Consider the following 15,878-nt stretch of genomic DNA (forward strand, 5'->3'; position numbering starts at 1 on the left):
GTGCGCATTGCATGTTTTCGATAATAAAAGTGAATATGGAACGATCCACTGGTTATCTACTTTGATATAAAGGGTACGGGACGTTATGATTGCTGATTTTCCACCTTCTTTGGTAGACCTTATTCTATGTAAAGGGAATGCATCATTGCCGGTGATTGTGTTAGGTACTAAATGTCGAGGATATTGCTTCGTGCACCTTCCTATGTCCATGTATGGTGAATTTTCATTCACTTCACCGAAAGGTCCATGTATCATATTTTTTACCACAATGTCATGTAAGCCCCTATCGAAATCTACAACAGGTATTTCAGCGGAAATCACATTGTCAATTTCCTTAGAAGGAATTTCATCAAATAACCATATTACTATATGTACGTGTGGCAAACCTCACTTTTGCCATTCCATTGAGTACAACCAGCATCACACTGGCCCAAACACTTTAAGTTTTCCTATGAAATTTATCAGTGATTTCAACTTTTGCCGGAAGACAAGGGCCGTAATGTCATGTCTATGAACCGGCAATTGTCCAGGAATTAAAATTTCCTTTATCTCGTCCCAAGATGGATTACATGTAAATGTAATAAATAAATCTGGATGACCGTAGAGACGAACATACGCAATGGCATATTGAGCATGCTCATGCTTATGATGCGAACTGCCAGCATATGGCGAAGGTAAAATCGTTACTCTTCCAATGTTAGTGGTCTTACCGTCATTTACAACTGCATCTCACAAATGAATGTATTGTTCAGAGCGGAGCCAGATCTATACCTCATTATTCTAATGATGTGTCCCTGTGTCCCGGTCGTCATTTACATTCCCTGTGTCCCGGTCGTCATTTGTGTCCCGGTGTCCCAGTTTGTAATTTCTCTTTGAGTGTCCCGGTCGTCATTTATATATCCCGCCTGTGCCCCCGGCGTCCCCGTTGTAGTTGTGTCCCTGTGTCCCGGTCGTCATTTATATTCCCTGTGTCCCGGTCGTGATTTGTGTCCGGGTGTCCCAGTCTGTAATTTCTCTTTGAGGTTCCCGGTCGTCACTTATATTCCCTCTGTTTCGGTCGTCATTTGTGTCCCGGTCTGTAATATCTCTTTGAGTGTTTTTTCTTTTTAGTTTTTTTTTTTAGTTTTTTACCTTTTTTCCTTTTTCAGTTTTCTTTTTCTTCTTTATTTTTCAGCGTCACTATGAAGTACATATCGACGAACCTTTGTTTTTTTAACTTAAATAATGACCTTAAACAGTAATCATTTCATTGTAGATTGATCTAGTTTACGTATCGCGTGTTTATTTCAAACTCTCATTATTTTATTAAGGGATCATTCTTCACCTGTCCGGTTTAGCCAGCAATTACTTGTTATGATCAGAACTTTCTACTGTGTAAAGTTCCTTATTTCCTCTTTCATTTCTTAAAGTACCAAGAACAGGGGAAACCAAATCTGATGGATTGATGAAAAAATGTCAAGAAACGCCAAACGCTTGATGGGGGTAGTGATTTTGTCGACACTAGAGCCAATTTTCAGTGTTGTAAGTTACACATACTCTTTGGTTACCCGTTTACCCTGGTACTATTTTACCTAGTGTGCCCTAATGTAAACTATGCGCACCCTGGATATCAATATGCCCGATTTATTTTAGTAAATCGGTGCTATATTGGACAATATTGTGTTGTTTAAAAGTTTTATGGAACAGTAAAATATTGATTAATGAATGTGAAGTTTATTTTTATTAAATTTTTCATTGAGCTTTACGTGAAGTTTACGTTAGTTTTTAAACGTGAAGTTCAATTTTAGGAATTTTTCCTCACAGTGAAATCTAGACTACGAGAAAAACGAGAGGACGTCATTGGTGACTATCAACCATTCACTGTGGAAGATAAGACCCTGATGGCTACATTTAGAAGGAAGAAAGAAGCAGTGCATACTGCTTTGTGTGGTAAGAACTTTTTATTTCAATAGCCAGGAAAATGAGTCATTAATTTTATTGTTATCTATTTGTTTTTTCTTTTTTGACTTTGACAAAGTTTTTACTCATCATATTTTTTTATATATTTTCATTAATTTTATTGTGATCTATTTACTTTTTATTTTTGACTTTAACTAGTGCTTGTTTGACGTAAAATTAAAATTCGGCAACCATGCTGTGATAGAAATTTTTAAAATAAAATTCTATTTTATTCTATTCTTTTACGTGCAACTGAACTTTGATGGGTTTTTTTTTCGTTTCTTCAACAATAAGACATTTATTTGCCAGAAATAGGCGTAAAAAAAAGAAACTAAAAATAGATATTATAAATTCCTTTAGTATTCTCTGTTTTCCGGTTCTTTTATGCATCCACATAAAAATTAAATCATTATTTATTTATTGCCTAAAAACAATACGTCCACTCTGGGGATGTACTATAATGTTTAGATTATTGGCCTTTATAATAAGACCTATTAAGGTTACTGTTCTTAGAACCTAAACACAGACAAACAAATGCTTGTTGCAGAAAGAGGCTGCGCGCTGTTCTTCGCCGGACTACCATGTAATTAATTTTTTTTTTAAATAAGTTAATGCTTGCAAATAAATGAAATGTATTCAATTATCATGAGTTCTAGCATACCTGCTAGGAAAACGCTAGAAATCAGCATAAAAGAAATACTATTTGAGGAATTGGCCGCATTAGGATTTCCCTGTGATGACACCGCCTTTGATTGAAGATATTGCCGACAAAGGTGACCTAAAATGAAATTGCCTTTTAAGAGCTCAATTAACATCAGTTTGAAAGAAAAGGTATTAAACCACTAAAATACTGGAATTTAGACAGACACACACTCATCGACGTATAACGGACGTAACAATATAAATTACTTGTATTTCCGCCGCACATATGGAGCTTTATTATGAGCCTTGGTGAAGTGCAAGATTATAGTGAAGTTTTTATTTAGCTAATTTTTTTTGTATTGTTTACTCAGCTGTTGTGATTTGTTTTTTTTTTTTTTTTTTTTTTTTTTTTTACTAAAGAAAATAAATTTTAGAGAGAATAAGTTATCAATTAATAATAGATTAATTGGAGACAAAACTGGTTATCACTTTAGGTAATTGTAACTAAGTTGTATGATGCCAGCTTCATTTTTGTATACTGTGTAATCATGATAATAATTTATTTATATCTGCTCATACAAAAAAAAGAAAACAAAAGTGGTGTGGTAAAAAAGAAAAGAAAAACAAGAACGCTTCAACAACATAGAATAAAAACAAACATCAACTTCTTCATTGAAACTCACAGATAAGGTGTAAAGGCAATGATTTAATTCTGCTTTTCTCGACACTTCCTTCAGAGGACATCACAATGTCAATCGGGTCCCCCGTTTTTGGGATCTTAGAACGAATGCGTTTCCTTTACGGAATAAGTAATAACTTCAAATAATTGCAGTAAACAGACAGTAGTTTCAGTTTTTCTGTTTGAGTGAAGCAATCCCCGGCGACTCATGAAGCAGTTGAGGGAGATCAACTGCTACTGCTGCAAAAACGTTCCTGTTCAGGCTAAACTTCAAAGAGACTTGCTATAACCTGATCGATTACTTTTCATAATTTTGTCGATTATCAATATGCGTGGACTTTTAATATCTTGTCCGTGTGTTATTTTCTGATACATCATATATTTTTTAGAATTAATTTTGTTTGTTCAAACGTCACATATAAATTTTCACTGCTTTGCTGCTTACCCGCCAACGATTAAGTTACAAAAAATCTGACTTTTAGTGCGTTAACACGTAAACCACTGTTCTAATGTATAAAGCGTTATTAAAGTGTTGCAAGAGCAACACTTTGGTTTTGTTTCCCCGCTTCGATTAAACGCTGAAGTTGTTAATCTGTAAGGATCTAAAAATAAATACTAGGTACACAAACTCACAAAAATTGAAAACTCCTCATTGCAATTCGCAAAAGTTGCAAACCCCTCATCGCTGAAGATGATTGTAGCTTAACAGCCGATTATTACTTACAAGTCCTCTACATGTCTTACCGCTGGAACACAATTGGTCTTACCATCAAATTCACCGGAAACAAATAATAGGTACACCAGCTAGCAAAAGCTGCGAACCCCTCATTGACGAAGATGATTATGAGCTAACAGCCGACTGTTGCTTAAAATTCCCTGTATATCTCACAATTGTTATCGGCCTATTTTTGTTTTCAGTGTGTACCTTACTACTGAAGTTGTCAACCCCTTTAAACTTTCAAACTGGTATATCTCATGAAGGAATTTTTCTGCGAAAAAATGGATGATATATATATATATATATATATATATATATATATATATATATATATATATATATATATATATATATATAGCTCATCAAGAGCTATTGACTACCGTCGCAAAAAAAATAATCTATCTGTCCTTGTTCAAAAGTTGACTTTTTTGCCGTAGGCCAAGTTAGAAAGGACCAAAGGATAAACTCTAATTTCTTTAGCAATGAGAGAGCTTTTAAAGTTTAAGAGGTACATCTGATGCCATTTCTCTACCGCAATCCCAAGTGCAAAAAAAAAACGAATGATAAACTCAGCTGAAATCACAAACAGAAGTGGGTAGAAACAATATATTTTACGAAGCTTTCCATCGAAGCAGTTTTACGAAGCTTTCCAAAATGTAAAGTCATATTCATCAATCCAACTTAAGGTCTACACTTTCTGTAAAAAAAAAAAAAAAAAAAGCGACAAAACCAAAGTGTTGCTCTCGCAACGCAATTAGTAACTCCAGTTCCATTTGGAACTTGTTTCTAAATGGAGTTAAGAAAAATATTTATATGCTTTTACTATGTTGCAACATATTTTTTTGCTTTTATTATATAGTATATGTATAATTGTATTTTGTTTTTGTTTTTTACCTTGTTTTTCAGATAATATCAACACCCGAAGTGCAATTGACACAATGCAGGAACTAGTCAGCGACGTTCATATTTATTTAAAAAAACAGAAAGTACCTAATAGAGGAGTTTTAAAAAGCATCGCCGCTTTCATCACACACATGTTTCAAGTGTTTGGAGTTATACCCAAAGATGAATCTATAGGATTTCCAACCGAAACCTCCTCAGCAACAGTAAGTATTTTGTAGCCTATTAATTGCCTATTATGCAGCCTATTATTATGCTATATTAATGTTAACCTATTATTAGCCTATTAGTATATTGTAGCCTATTTAGCCTCCTAATACATATTTTTGGCACTTCCCAGAAGAAAAACATAATTCAATTTTCAATTTCATAATGATTATACAAAAATAAATAATAATAAATAAAAAAAAATGCAAACAGGTCTACTAGACTTGAATAACGTCAAATTTTCACTTATTGATGGATTATCCCAAAGTGCTTGGGAGATGTGGAGGTCAGCGCTAAAAAAAAAGCACCTTACCGCGCCAATGTAGCCCCTCCAGTATTTTTCCAGTGATTTTTTACGAAAAACCAATACTACTTACAAATATTAAATAATTCAGCCCCTCATTAACAGGGTATAAATATTCTACGTGTATTACAGTTCCTTGCAATGATTTTTTTTTTTCGTTGAAAAAATAGTTGGAATAGGGAAGGTTTATGATGGCTCTGTGGAAATTGCTTCTGCTTAAAGGCCACTCCACATGAAAGAGTGGTTTGAGAGAGCTGTTTTTGTCTTGGCTTTTTCTACAAGTAGCCATGACTTGATGCCCACAACTACTTGATTTTGTGGACACAGTCATGGCTAATTTTAGAAAAAGTCAAGCCCTTTTTAGGATTGTATATAAATGATGTCTGTTCATTTTTTGATAAATAAGTCTATCTATCATCCGTCCATACTTCATTCCTAGGGCAGAACTAAGGTAGACAGTCGTAAAACCAAGGGATGAAAGATTTGATTGATTTTGAGCTGACGCATGACGGACAATGTCCACTGAACTTGTATGCAAAATCTGAGTCTGTATTTGCATGGACTCACAGGCGAACCAGTGAAACCAAAGCCTAAATAGGCTTGGCCGCTTGTAGTCTAACCTGTCACACCTGTATTACTCCAGTATTTTTTGTTAGATTTTTTTTAAAGGAAAACCTTCGATTGATGGAAGCACTTTACTTCCAAATACTTTTCCTCCATCAGCAACAGAGGAGACTGGGGGAAACGGTTGAAACTCTCTCTAAAAAAGGTTTCTGGTGGCTCTGATGGTATGACCATTTCTCTAAGTCTGCTCCACATGGCAGTTAGTGATTTGAGGGAGTTGTCTTTTGATGATTATCTTGATGATGGTTGGTGATCTTGGTGATGAAGCGCTTAATGTCACTCTTTGGGAACGAAGTGGCTGGACTCTCCACTCAGTATGATGAAGAAGCTTGAGCATATCCTCCCGGTGGATGAAAACCTCCCTTAGAATAAATTTTTATAATGATCTTCTAAGGGGGTTACAATAAAACTGGACAGACGACTTTAGGATAAAATGAAATTTGAAATAACATTAACATTCGGAGATACTGGGGATAGTCTGAAGATGGCATGTGATTGTGTGTATTGAAAACGTTTCAATTCATTTTACTCTGTTTTTCTTTTGTTTATGGCGGTTGTTCTGTGGAGTGCGTCCACAATCATCTAATTTTTCAGTTTTTCTGCGTTTCAGCGAATTTCACTGCTTTCTGTCTGTGATATTTGTTTTAGGCAGTGCTTGCTCTATTCTGAATTTTTCAGTATTTCTTCCTCGAGAAGGCGCTGTTATGCTCTAAACAGTGAAGTAAAGTAAACAAGAAATACAATAATTACAAAAAACCTATTCCAATCTGATTTCCTTCTGACAGATTGAGAATACCTGTACCCGACAAGTATCTCTTATGCCAAGTATTATCCATAGAAACCCTTTTCCAAGTTAAGTAAAACCTTCGGTAAGACAGTATCCAAGGGGGAGGGATCTTACCGGGTTTGAAGCCCCCCCCCCTCCAAAAAAACACGTCATAAAAATACATATAAGCAAATTTTGATTCGTAATTTAGGTTTTTTGTAATTTCATCCCCCCTCCCCAAAAAACATCCCTCCACCCGAACAAAAATCTCGGATACACCCTTGCCTACTGGTTCTAGACTGGAACAGAGTTGAGTAAAATCAATGGTTTCAAAAGATAGTATTCCCTCTTTCTCTCAATTTTGTCTTTAATTGGTTATAGTAAGATTCCCCCCCCCCTGTTAGAATTTGATTTTGTTTGGAGGTTCGGTTAATATTCTAATAACTAAGGTAAAAAGACAGTATAGAATAATATGCCTGACAGAGAATAAATTAGAGAACAAAGACTTGGGAAGCAATTCTAGATTGACTCAATAGAAAATTTAGTTCAGTATGTTGTTAGCTTACGCTGTTTGTTCAAAAAGTGATTATTTTTTATTGTCTTAGAGTGAAGAGCAGCTCTACCCTTACTTGAAAGCTTTCGCTCAATTTGGGGAAGAAGTTAGGAAATCGGCCAAGAAAATTAATCATGATCTCCTCAACGGAAATATTCCAAGAAATAATCATGATCTCCTCAACGTTTGTGATAAAGTCCGTGATAAAATCTTACCAGAACTTGGAGTTAGACTGGAAGATGAAGAAGGTGGTGAGTTTTCAATTTTGGGGTAGTTTCTTTTTATGCTACTTTTGTTTTAGGCATACGTGTGACTAATATGTGGAAGTTTTAACTATAATTTGACATATCTTCGCTATGCAACAAAACCTCGTATCTATGCTTTCTTTTTTATTCAAGAATATAGTCTAAAGCATTTCTACAGGGATTACTACGATGAAAATATTAGATCCTGGCACGTACGCAGGGGAGGGCTTCGGGCCCGACCCTTCCACCCGAAATTTCGTGAAATGTTTAATTTCCTCATGGTTTCTTGGGATTTCTGTTAAAAGTAGGACATTTATTAAGAATATAGATACATGTGTGAAGCCTTTTTGGGGGGATCGTACAGCATGCAATTAACCGGTCAAGTCACTGCCCAATTATTAATCCATTTTCTGTCTAACTTTTCACCCTCTTTGAAGTAATTAGCAATTGTACTGTTATTTTTTTGTAAAGAGAGTTTGCTTTCCACTGCAAAAAAGAATTATCCTTGATATTAGGTGGTTTATCCATTTTTCAGGATAAAGTACAGATTTTAATGGATAAATTTTGGAAACTATCATTTTTCATTAAAATCTAACCTTTTACAATTGAAGAACTACCCCCCACAGCACCCATATTGCACTGTTGACCCCAAAATTTCCCTTTCAGTGGGATATAATAGATTAATCACTGGTTCTAAATCGCTATGATCATAACCTGAGCCTGAAACGTACTTTTGAGGCTTCAGTCTTCTTCCCCCCCATCCGCTACAATACTACAAATTAAAGTTAATCTGTATTTTCCGATATATGTGCTTTTTGCATGATTAAATAAAAAAAGTGCTACTTTATATCTGCTGTTTCGAAGGTTTTGCGCCCCCTCCCCAAAAAAAAAATTCCTGCGGACGTACCTGATTAGATCCAAAGGTATTAATTTTTTTATAATGTTTATTATCAAGTATCATGTATATACTTGAAATAACTGCAGATATATTTTATTTTTATTTATATTTTTGCATTATATTTTCATCTCTACTGGCAAGCAATAAAATTAAATATGGAAAGTATTAAATAAGAACAACATAATGTAAGCACCTTTTTCCGTAGGGGATGTTATCTCCACTCCCCCTTCGCTTTGGTTAAGCCTTGTCCGGTCATAGTACCGGCTTTCTTTCTGTTTAATTGGTAGTGTTAATCGACCTGTATTTAGCTTGTATGGTTTTTAGGTTACCAGAATTCAAAGAATAAAATGTCTTAATGTCTCGACAAAGCAAACATTTTGTGGCAATTCCTTTAATCTAGATATTCCTGAAGTTCTTGAAATATGGATAAACGCATGAAACTATAAAAGTTTGCCTCGAAAAGCTTTAACAAGTCAATAGTTATCCAGAATAGGTAATTAAAAAAAGATAAAGCAAATGTTTTGTGGCAATTTTGTTAGTATAGAGACCTCTGAACTTGTGAAAATCTGAAAAAAAAACAACAACAAAAAACAGGAAAATTATATTATTGATTTGCCTTAAAAAACTTCAACTAGTCAATAGTGTTTTAGAAAAAGTCAGTTTGATTACAGATTGTGTTAATGATATAGGTCGTGGGATCCAATTTCAACGATGGTATTTGTCCACAAACGTTATTATTAGAATGTGAAAAACCCGGCCCGACTCTCAAAAAGGTCTAGTACAATGTTTCTAATGCTGGAATTTACTCTAAAGTTTTTGTTTGTCTATAGTCGATTCTTTTCCAGGTATTTTTTGTGACTTCTTTTCACTAACTAGAAAATGTAATAGTGGTGTAATGAAGGGTTAAGTGCATAGTCCAGTGGCAGGATACTCGCCTATAATATATATGTATATAATATATATAATAATATACTCGCATAATATATACTCGTATATAATATATAATATATACTCGCCTATAATAATATATAATATATATCGCCTATAATAGAGGTCGCTCCGCCGGCGACATATATTTTTTTATAGTAAATTCCATTTTTCGCTTTGATTGATTTTCTATCGAAATCAGCATGTTTTTTCTCTAATCATAATTATCTTATCCCTTCTTTAGTTTTTCTTTTTTTTTTTACATGTTTGCCTTCTGATACTCTTTACACATTATTTTTCGACAGGTCATGTAAACCTGGGCCGGGGAAAATCACATTATATCGAAAATTGCCGATTTATTAGTTTGTATCTATTCTTTGTTTACTGATTATGGCCTCCTCACATGGTGCTGACTTAGCTAAATAATGTTACTCATAAAGTTGATGAAGTTTTCCGTATGCAGCCAATTACGGATATTGTACTGTCTTAAAGAAACTTTCTAAAATTTGAAGGGGAGTTTGACTAATTAGTCGTAACTTCCAATCTGATTTGGCTCGTTAGAGAAAAATCGGGCGTAATGATTTTTTGCACATTTTTTTTTTTTTTGTCAAAATTCCGTAATTTCCATCTCTTTGTGGGTACTTGGAACAAAATATCTATTAACGCTTGCAAAATTTTACTGCCAACCCATGTGGATTTCTCTAATCCATCTTTCACTGGAATTCACTCAATTTAGATTATTGGATTTTAGGTAAATTTATAATAAAGATTGAATCGCCTGAAACTCTCATTAAGGAAAGAGAGGTTAAAAGGGCAGAAGAAGAAAAGAAACGACAAGAGAAGGAGAGAAAGAAGGCTGAAGCTGCTGCGAAGGAAGCGGAGAAAGCTGCTCTTCAAGCTATCCCTCCCGGTGACCTTTTTAGAAAAGAGACAGATAAATATTCGCAGTTTGACGACAAGGTAGTTCTTTAAAATATGCATGATAGGAATTCCTTAGTTAAGCTTTATAAGACTAGACGTTTCTCTCCACCCCTCCCCCGCAATATGAGGTATATTAACTTAGATGAGCCTTTGGTCTAACCTAACCATATAATTCTTTGTTTTGATAATGGTTTAAACAAGTTTTTCAACTGTGTAATATTGTGTTAAGTAGCACAATTATTTGTTGGAAATCGTTAACAGAATCTTGAAAAAATAATCGTTGTGGAAGTTTTGATGTTGAACTATAATTGAATTATGTTAAAATTTTGGGTATATATCTTCAGCATATAATTGGAGTAAAATATATATGAAGTATAATAGACTATAATGATTTATTTTTTTTTTATTGAGTGGAGGTGATAAGTGTCTACCCTTGACGGTTTTATTGATAAGACATTATATTTTGGAAAGCCGCATGTTATTCTTGCATGGGGCCAAAGGAGTGGTTTTGTTTGACCATGAGCTAAAGCCTAAGATTTATGAGCTGAAGGGGGGGGGGGTGGAAGTCTGTGTCACAGAGAACTAATTGAAGTTTTTTGTCAAATTTTCGTTTCTTTGACCCATTTTGTTTTTTTTTAAGAGTTCAAAACTCTGTTTTAACGGGCAAGCTCCTTTTTAACAAAACCAGTTTCCAATCAAAGTTATAATAAAATGAAAGAATGAAAGAAAAATAAAATGAAAGAAATGAAAATAATAAGATGTTAGACCTTCTCCTAGTCCCTGTGTTCAAATATTGTCTTAAAGTAACGAATGGAAAAATTTACAGAAAGGAGGAGAATCGATATCGAGCAATACAGACATCGAGAAAGGAGCATTTTCCTAGGGTTCCATGAGTGGAACCCTATCTTTGCCATCTTTGCTACCAATATTTTTTTTTATGGTTATGCTTTATTTCTTTACTTAAAAACTTAAAAACTCTACTTAAAAGCTCTACTTTTACTTCAAGTAGTCTTTTACTTAAGTTAATTTATTGATTTTTTACAGTTAAGCTTTAAAACTTTAGATCCTGCTTAAAAGTCTTTTAAAACTTCACTTGTAAACTTAAAAAAAATTGTTTCTTTTTTTTATTTAAACTCTTAAATTTCCAAAACAGAAAGGTTTGTTATAACGCTGAGCAATAATCGTTGATGATTCTGACCAAGTTATGTTGATCTGACCAGTTATTTTTTAACAAAAATTTGTTCACGATTTGCGCCATTTTGATCTTAGTTATAGTTTTCCGTGTATATGATCTTATTTTTTTCGAATAACAATCTGTTTTGTGCCATTTTGAAATTTGTTAGGTGCTGACTACTTCATTGCGCGACATATCGTATAAATAATACGAAACCTAGATATGTTCTGATTCGATGTAAAAGCACGTTAGTTTCTGACTCGCTGCGAGAATGAGCCCGCTGCAATTATTTTCAAAGTGAATTCTTGGCTGCTCTTATATTTTCCTCTTCCTGCTTACTTTATTGCAGAAAGAAAAACCTGATCCCCTTTGCTTGAAGCGAATTTGAAACTGGAAATTTGAGTACTGGAAAGTACTCAAATTTGCTGAAAACTTATGAGACAAGCACCTTAAGACAAGGGGGCAGACTTTCAGAGGCATACGCTGCTTCCTACCCCCCATCAACCCTCCTTTCGAAACTGCTTGGAATTGATTGAAGTTTGGTAGGCAGGAAAACAGGGCCAAAGAAATTTAAGACCAATAGTAATTACTTACGGTCTATGTGCTTGCTAGCTTCAAAGTTCTAATATTTCGAGCTTTTCCCTGTATTGTGGAGAAGGACTTAAAAACGAGAGGAGGGTGTAGATGCGGAGTGCCTGCTATTTTTGACTATTTTGATTTAAGAAAGAGGCAAATTATTATGAGCATGGTTTGAAATAGACAGCTGCTGAATTCATTTTCAGGAGCAAAGGGTTGCATATATGCACTAGTTATTTTACATTTATTCATTTCTGATACATACAAGGGTAGAATTTAATTTCATAGCCACATAGACAAGTGACGGGGACACAATGCATTAAACTTATATAATTTGAGCTATATATTTGCACTTTGGGGGGTGGGTAAAGTAATAGGACATCATAAAGTTTGAAAACAATTCTTACTTCATAATATGCAGCATAATTTTGTCTACAAGAAAACAGAATTTAGTTGCAGACCTGCTATACTTCACTCCCCCCCCCCCTAATGTGTAAATATATAGCCCAAATTCAGATCAGGAACCTGAGTGTGTTCGCTGTAATACGTAAGTACCTCTAACTGTTCACTTAGGATATTTAAACAAGCAGACTTAGAGCCCTGAACCCTCCCCTCCCTTCTCCGTGAAATCCTCAATCAAATACATAAAATCGGTATTTATGTGTTATCGCGACCACACTCAAGAACTGAAGTTAGGTTGTATCAAAATATAATGAAAAGATAATTCTTTAGTAACAAAATTATGGGAACTACAACAGAGAATTATGGAAAGGAGGCCTCCCAGGACGCATTATATTAAACATCTATCATAACCTAGCCTAACCAACTCTATATATTAAATATTTAATTAAAATATACCTATATAGTAGTTTTGTCATACTCAGGCTAAGCTAATTCTCTCAGAAAAACACAGAGAAACCGGTTTCAAACGCATCAAACTTCTTTAGTGTGGTCGGGATAAGACGTTTTCGGGTTACATTAAACCTTCTATAGAGGTGGATTTTGCATGATTTGAAAAATGATAAGAAATTAAATATAAACAAGATTTTTCTCAAGTGAAAGCGTAGAGAATTTTCCAGGCTTAATTGTCCGTAGGAAGTTTTCCGGAGGGCTTTTTCAGTGAGGATGGCATTATCCAGGGGGATTTTAAGTGGGAGGAACTTTCCATTTAGGAATTTTGTGAAATGGCTCTCATCTTCTAATAAGGACGACAACGGAGGGAGGGGGCTAGAAGGGGTGTTAAGTTGTTCTTTATTATTTGAAAATGACAAGATATTAATTAAAAACTATTTCTTTTAAACAAAAATAAGGAGCAACATTAAAAATCAAGACGAACATAAGTTAGTCCTTACATACATGAACGCTCATAAGCTGAGTTTTAGGAGGAAGGGCTATGAAAAACACTTTATTTAATTGAATAACCGTATAAATTTTATTATTCTCATTAGAGAGCACCTTATTGTACAAACACACGATTTTCCCTTTAAAAACGTGAAATGTAAATGGCATGGGTGCCCTCCTGCTTCCCCCTCCTTATGGGCGCCCATGCTTACATAAGAGAGGCTGCCCGCTTCTCTTGGAAAAGTTGGGTATTTCCGTATTAGCCAGTACACATTTACAAGTGAAGTTAGGTTAATCCTAATGAAATATACAAAAATTTGTTGAAAATATAATATTTTAATAACAGAATTATGGAAACTACAACATAGAATTATGTAAATTGGGCCTTACAGAACGCATTGTATTAAATACCTGACCTAACCCAACCATTATAAAACTGAGAATTGATCACACAATATAACCATTTCTTTGTCAATACAAAATCGTCTTCCCACAGTCGATAGGTTGATCGACTACGAAATAAAAACTAAAATATGTCAAAAGAAACACACCCCACGTACAAAGTTTGTCATACGTGGCATGGTATGACGGAAGGGTGCCATGTGTGGTTGAAAAAGCGACACTCCAGGGTGTACAGTAGGTGATGGAGAGTGAGTGACCCTTTAATAATCGGCATTGATCTGCCGAACCTCCTTTCAAGAAAAACGTAGCAGACGGTTTTTGGCACTCATCTCAGAAGGTTTAAAGTGTAAGACACAACCTTTAGGCACGTCAGTTGTGATTCATTGTTTTTCTAGTCAGTTCCTATCTTCATGGAGTTCTCTCATCGTGCCAAATGGCACAACCAACAAAGGAAGGTATTCTAGAAGGTAGTTGGCCAGAGACTAGAAAACCAACGCATTGTATGTGAAATGTTATGATTATAAGTTTTAAGTGAAAAGGGCTTCCGGGACTTAGTCCAAAAGGATTTGAAATATATCCGTTTGGACAAAAACAGTTTTTTGTTTGTCCTGTGGTGGCGCAGCGGGTTTGATATCAACTTTGTAATGATGCTTCCCAGAGTTCGAAATCAGGTGTAGCACCACGCTGTTGGGCCGACACTAGGACTTTAGTGGTCAAGAAGTGTTGGTAATCCAATGCATACATACAGCTGTTTTTTCATCATGGTCTTATTTAGCCAAAAATGTCAGAAAAAGGAAGTTTATGCTGCCATTCTTCCGCAAATTGAATTCTTGTACTCTAACAAAGTGTTTTTTTTTTACTGAAAGTTTCCTTTTTTTGGGTGAACTATAACTGGCATTTGAACTATAACTGGCATTTGTGTATAACTACACACAGTTCAAGAAATTTTTGTTAAGGTAGGTGGTGCGGAGACCAGTTGTACTCGGGGGGGGGGATTGGTGAGTAGAATCTAGTGAATACACTTCATATTTGCTTATATTTTGTTTTTTCCCAAATAACGGGCCATTGAGACCTTTGGGATATTTTTGTTTATAAATGGAACTATATTCGTAACAAAAGGCACTTCGAACTTGATACGGCACTAATTTGCTAAATTATAGCACTTGGTATCCTCGAGTGATACCACTCAAAAGTAAATAGCGAAATCCCGATCACGTGTGACTTCTTTCTAGTCATCTGTTAGGTTTGAGCCACCCAATTGTGAATTGTTAGGAAGTTTAACTAGACAAGTGTCTGGCTTGAGATTTGCTATAGCCATATATTAACAAAGAAAGCTATTTTCAGGGACTTCCGACTCATGACGCTGAAGGGAAAGAGATCTCCAAAGGACTAAAGAAGAAACTATTAAAGAAATATGAAAGCCAAGCGAAAGTTTATCAGGACTATTTGCAGTCAAAGACAAAGGGAAATACCTAAATGTTGTGCTCATTAAATTCGGTTAATTAAATTATTTCAAATTCTGGTTGTAACTCTGCTTATAGATATTGAGAATAAGAGATAACTGAGAAAGGTCTTTTTGAGTGTATGGACATTTAAACTAAAGGGACACAAGCAGCAAATGATATCACTTCGAGGCTGCTTCTCATCATCATATAAATAAGAATGAGATATGTTTATCTTCTGTATAGAATGTTCTGTTTGCGTATTTGTGTCTATTTGCGAATGTGAAACTCCTGAGGTGCCTAGTGAAGGGTGTATATATGCATAATGTTTATTTCTCATAAAGTATTTTGGATTTTTTTTTTAAGCTGCTTCAGGGGCCGGTCAAAGAGAGTACTTTCTATTAGCTCTATGGTAAAAGAAAATGTGGCTTTAATATAAATGGTTTACGTCTGTGGTTCTCTTGTTCGGCCCATTTTTACAACAAGCTTATTTTTGCCTGCTTAAAAACATAGAACAATGGAATGGGAGTACGAAAAAGAAACAGAGAGAGAGATATACATTTATTAAGAAAAGAAAACAAACACTATTCGCCATTCGCCTGCCAAGAAAGGTAATAAGCT

General features: G+C 34.8%; 1 protein-coding gene across 4 annotated transcripts; it reads left to right on the forward strand.

Moving 5' to 3' along the window:
- The first annotated feature begins 1,751 nt into the window (after positions 1-1,751).
- LOC136036074 (cysteine--tRNA ligase, cytoplasmic-like) lies at positions 1,752-15,337 on the forward strand. 4 transcript variants are annotated; one of them, XM_065718038.1, is made up of 6 exons: positions 1,752-1,929; positions 4,884-5,083; positions 7,384-7,460; positions 7,497-7,579; positions 10,153-10,361; positions 15,160-15,337. In XM_065718038.1, exons 1-6 carry the CDS (start codon positions 1,881-1,883, stop codon positions 15,289-15,291), a joined length of 750 nt encoding a protein of 249 aa, XP_065574110.1. In that variant the 5' UTR covers positions 1,752-1,880; the 3' UTR covers positions 15,292-15,337. The 4 variants fall into 4 exon arrangements, with proteins under 4 accessions (XP_065574110.1, XP_065574108.1, XP_065574107.1 ...); XM_065718036.1 differs by having other exon boundaries at positions 1,754-1,929; positions 7,497-7,582; XM_065718035.1 differs by having other exon boundaries at positions 1,754-1,929; positions 7,384-7,579.
- Positions 15,338-15,878: the final 541 nt, after the last annotated feature.

The sequence above is a fragment of the Artemia franciscana genome, chromosome 15, assembly GCF_032884065.1.
Source record: "Artemia franciscana chromosome 15, ASM3288406v1, whole genome shotgun sequence".
NCBI lineage: Eukaryota > Metazoa > Arthropoda > Branchiopoda > Anostraca > Artemiidae > Artemia > Artemia franciscana.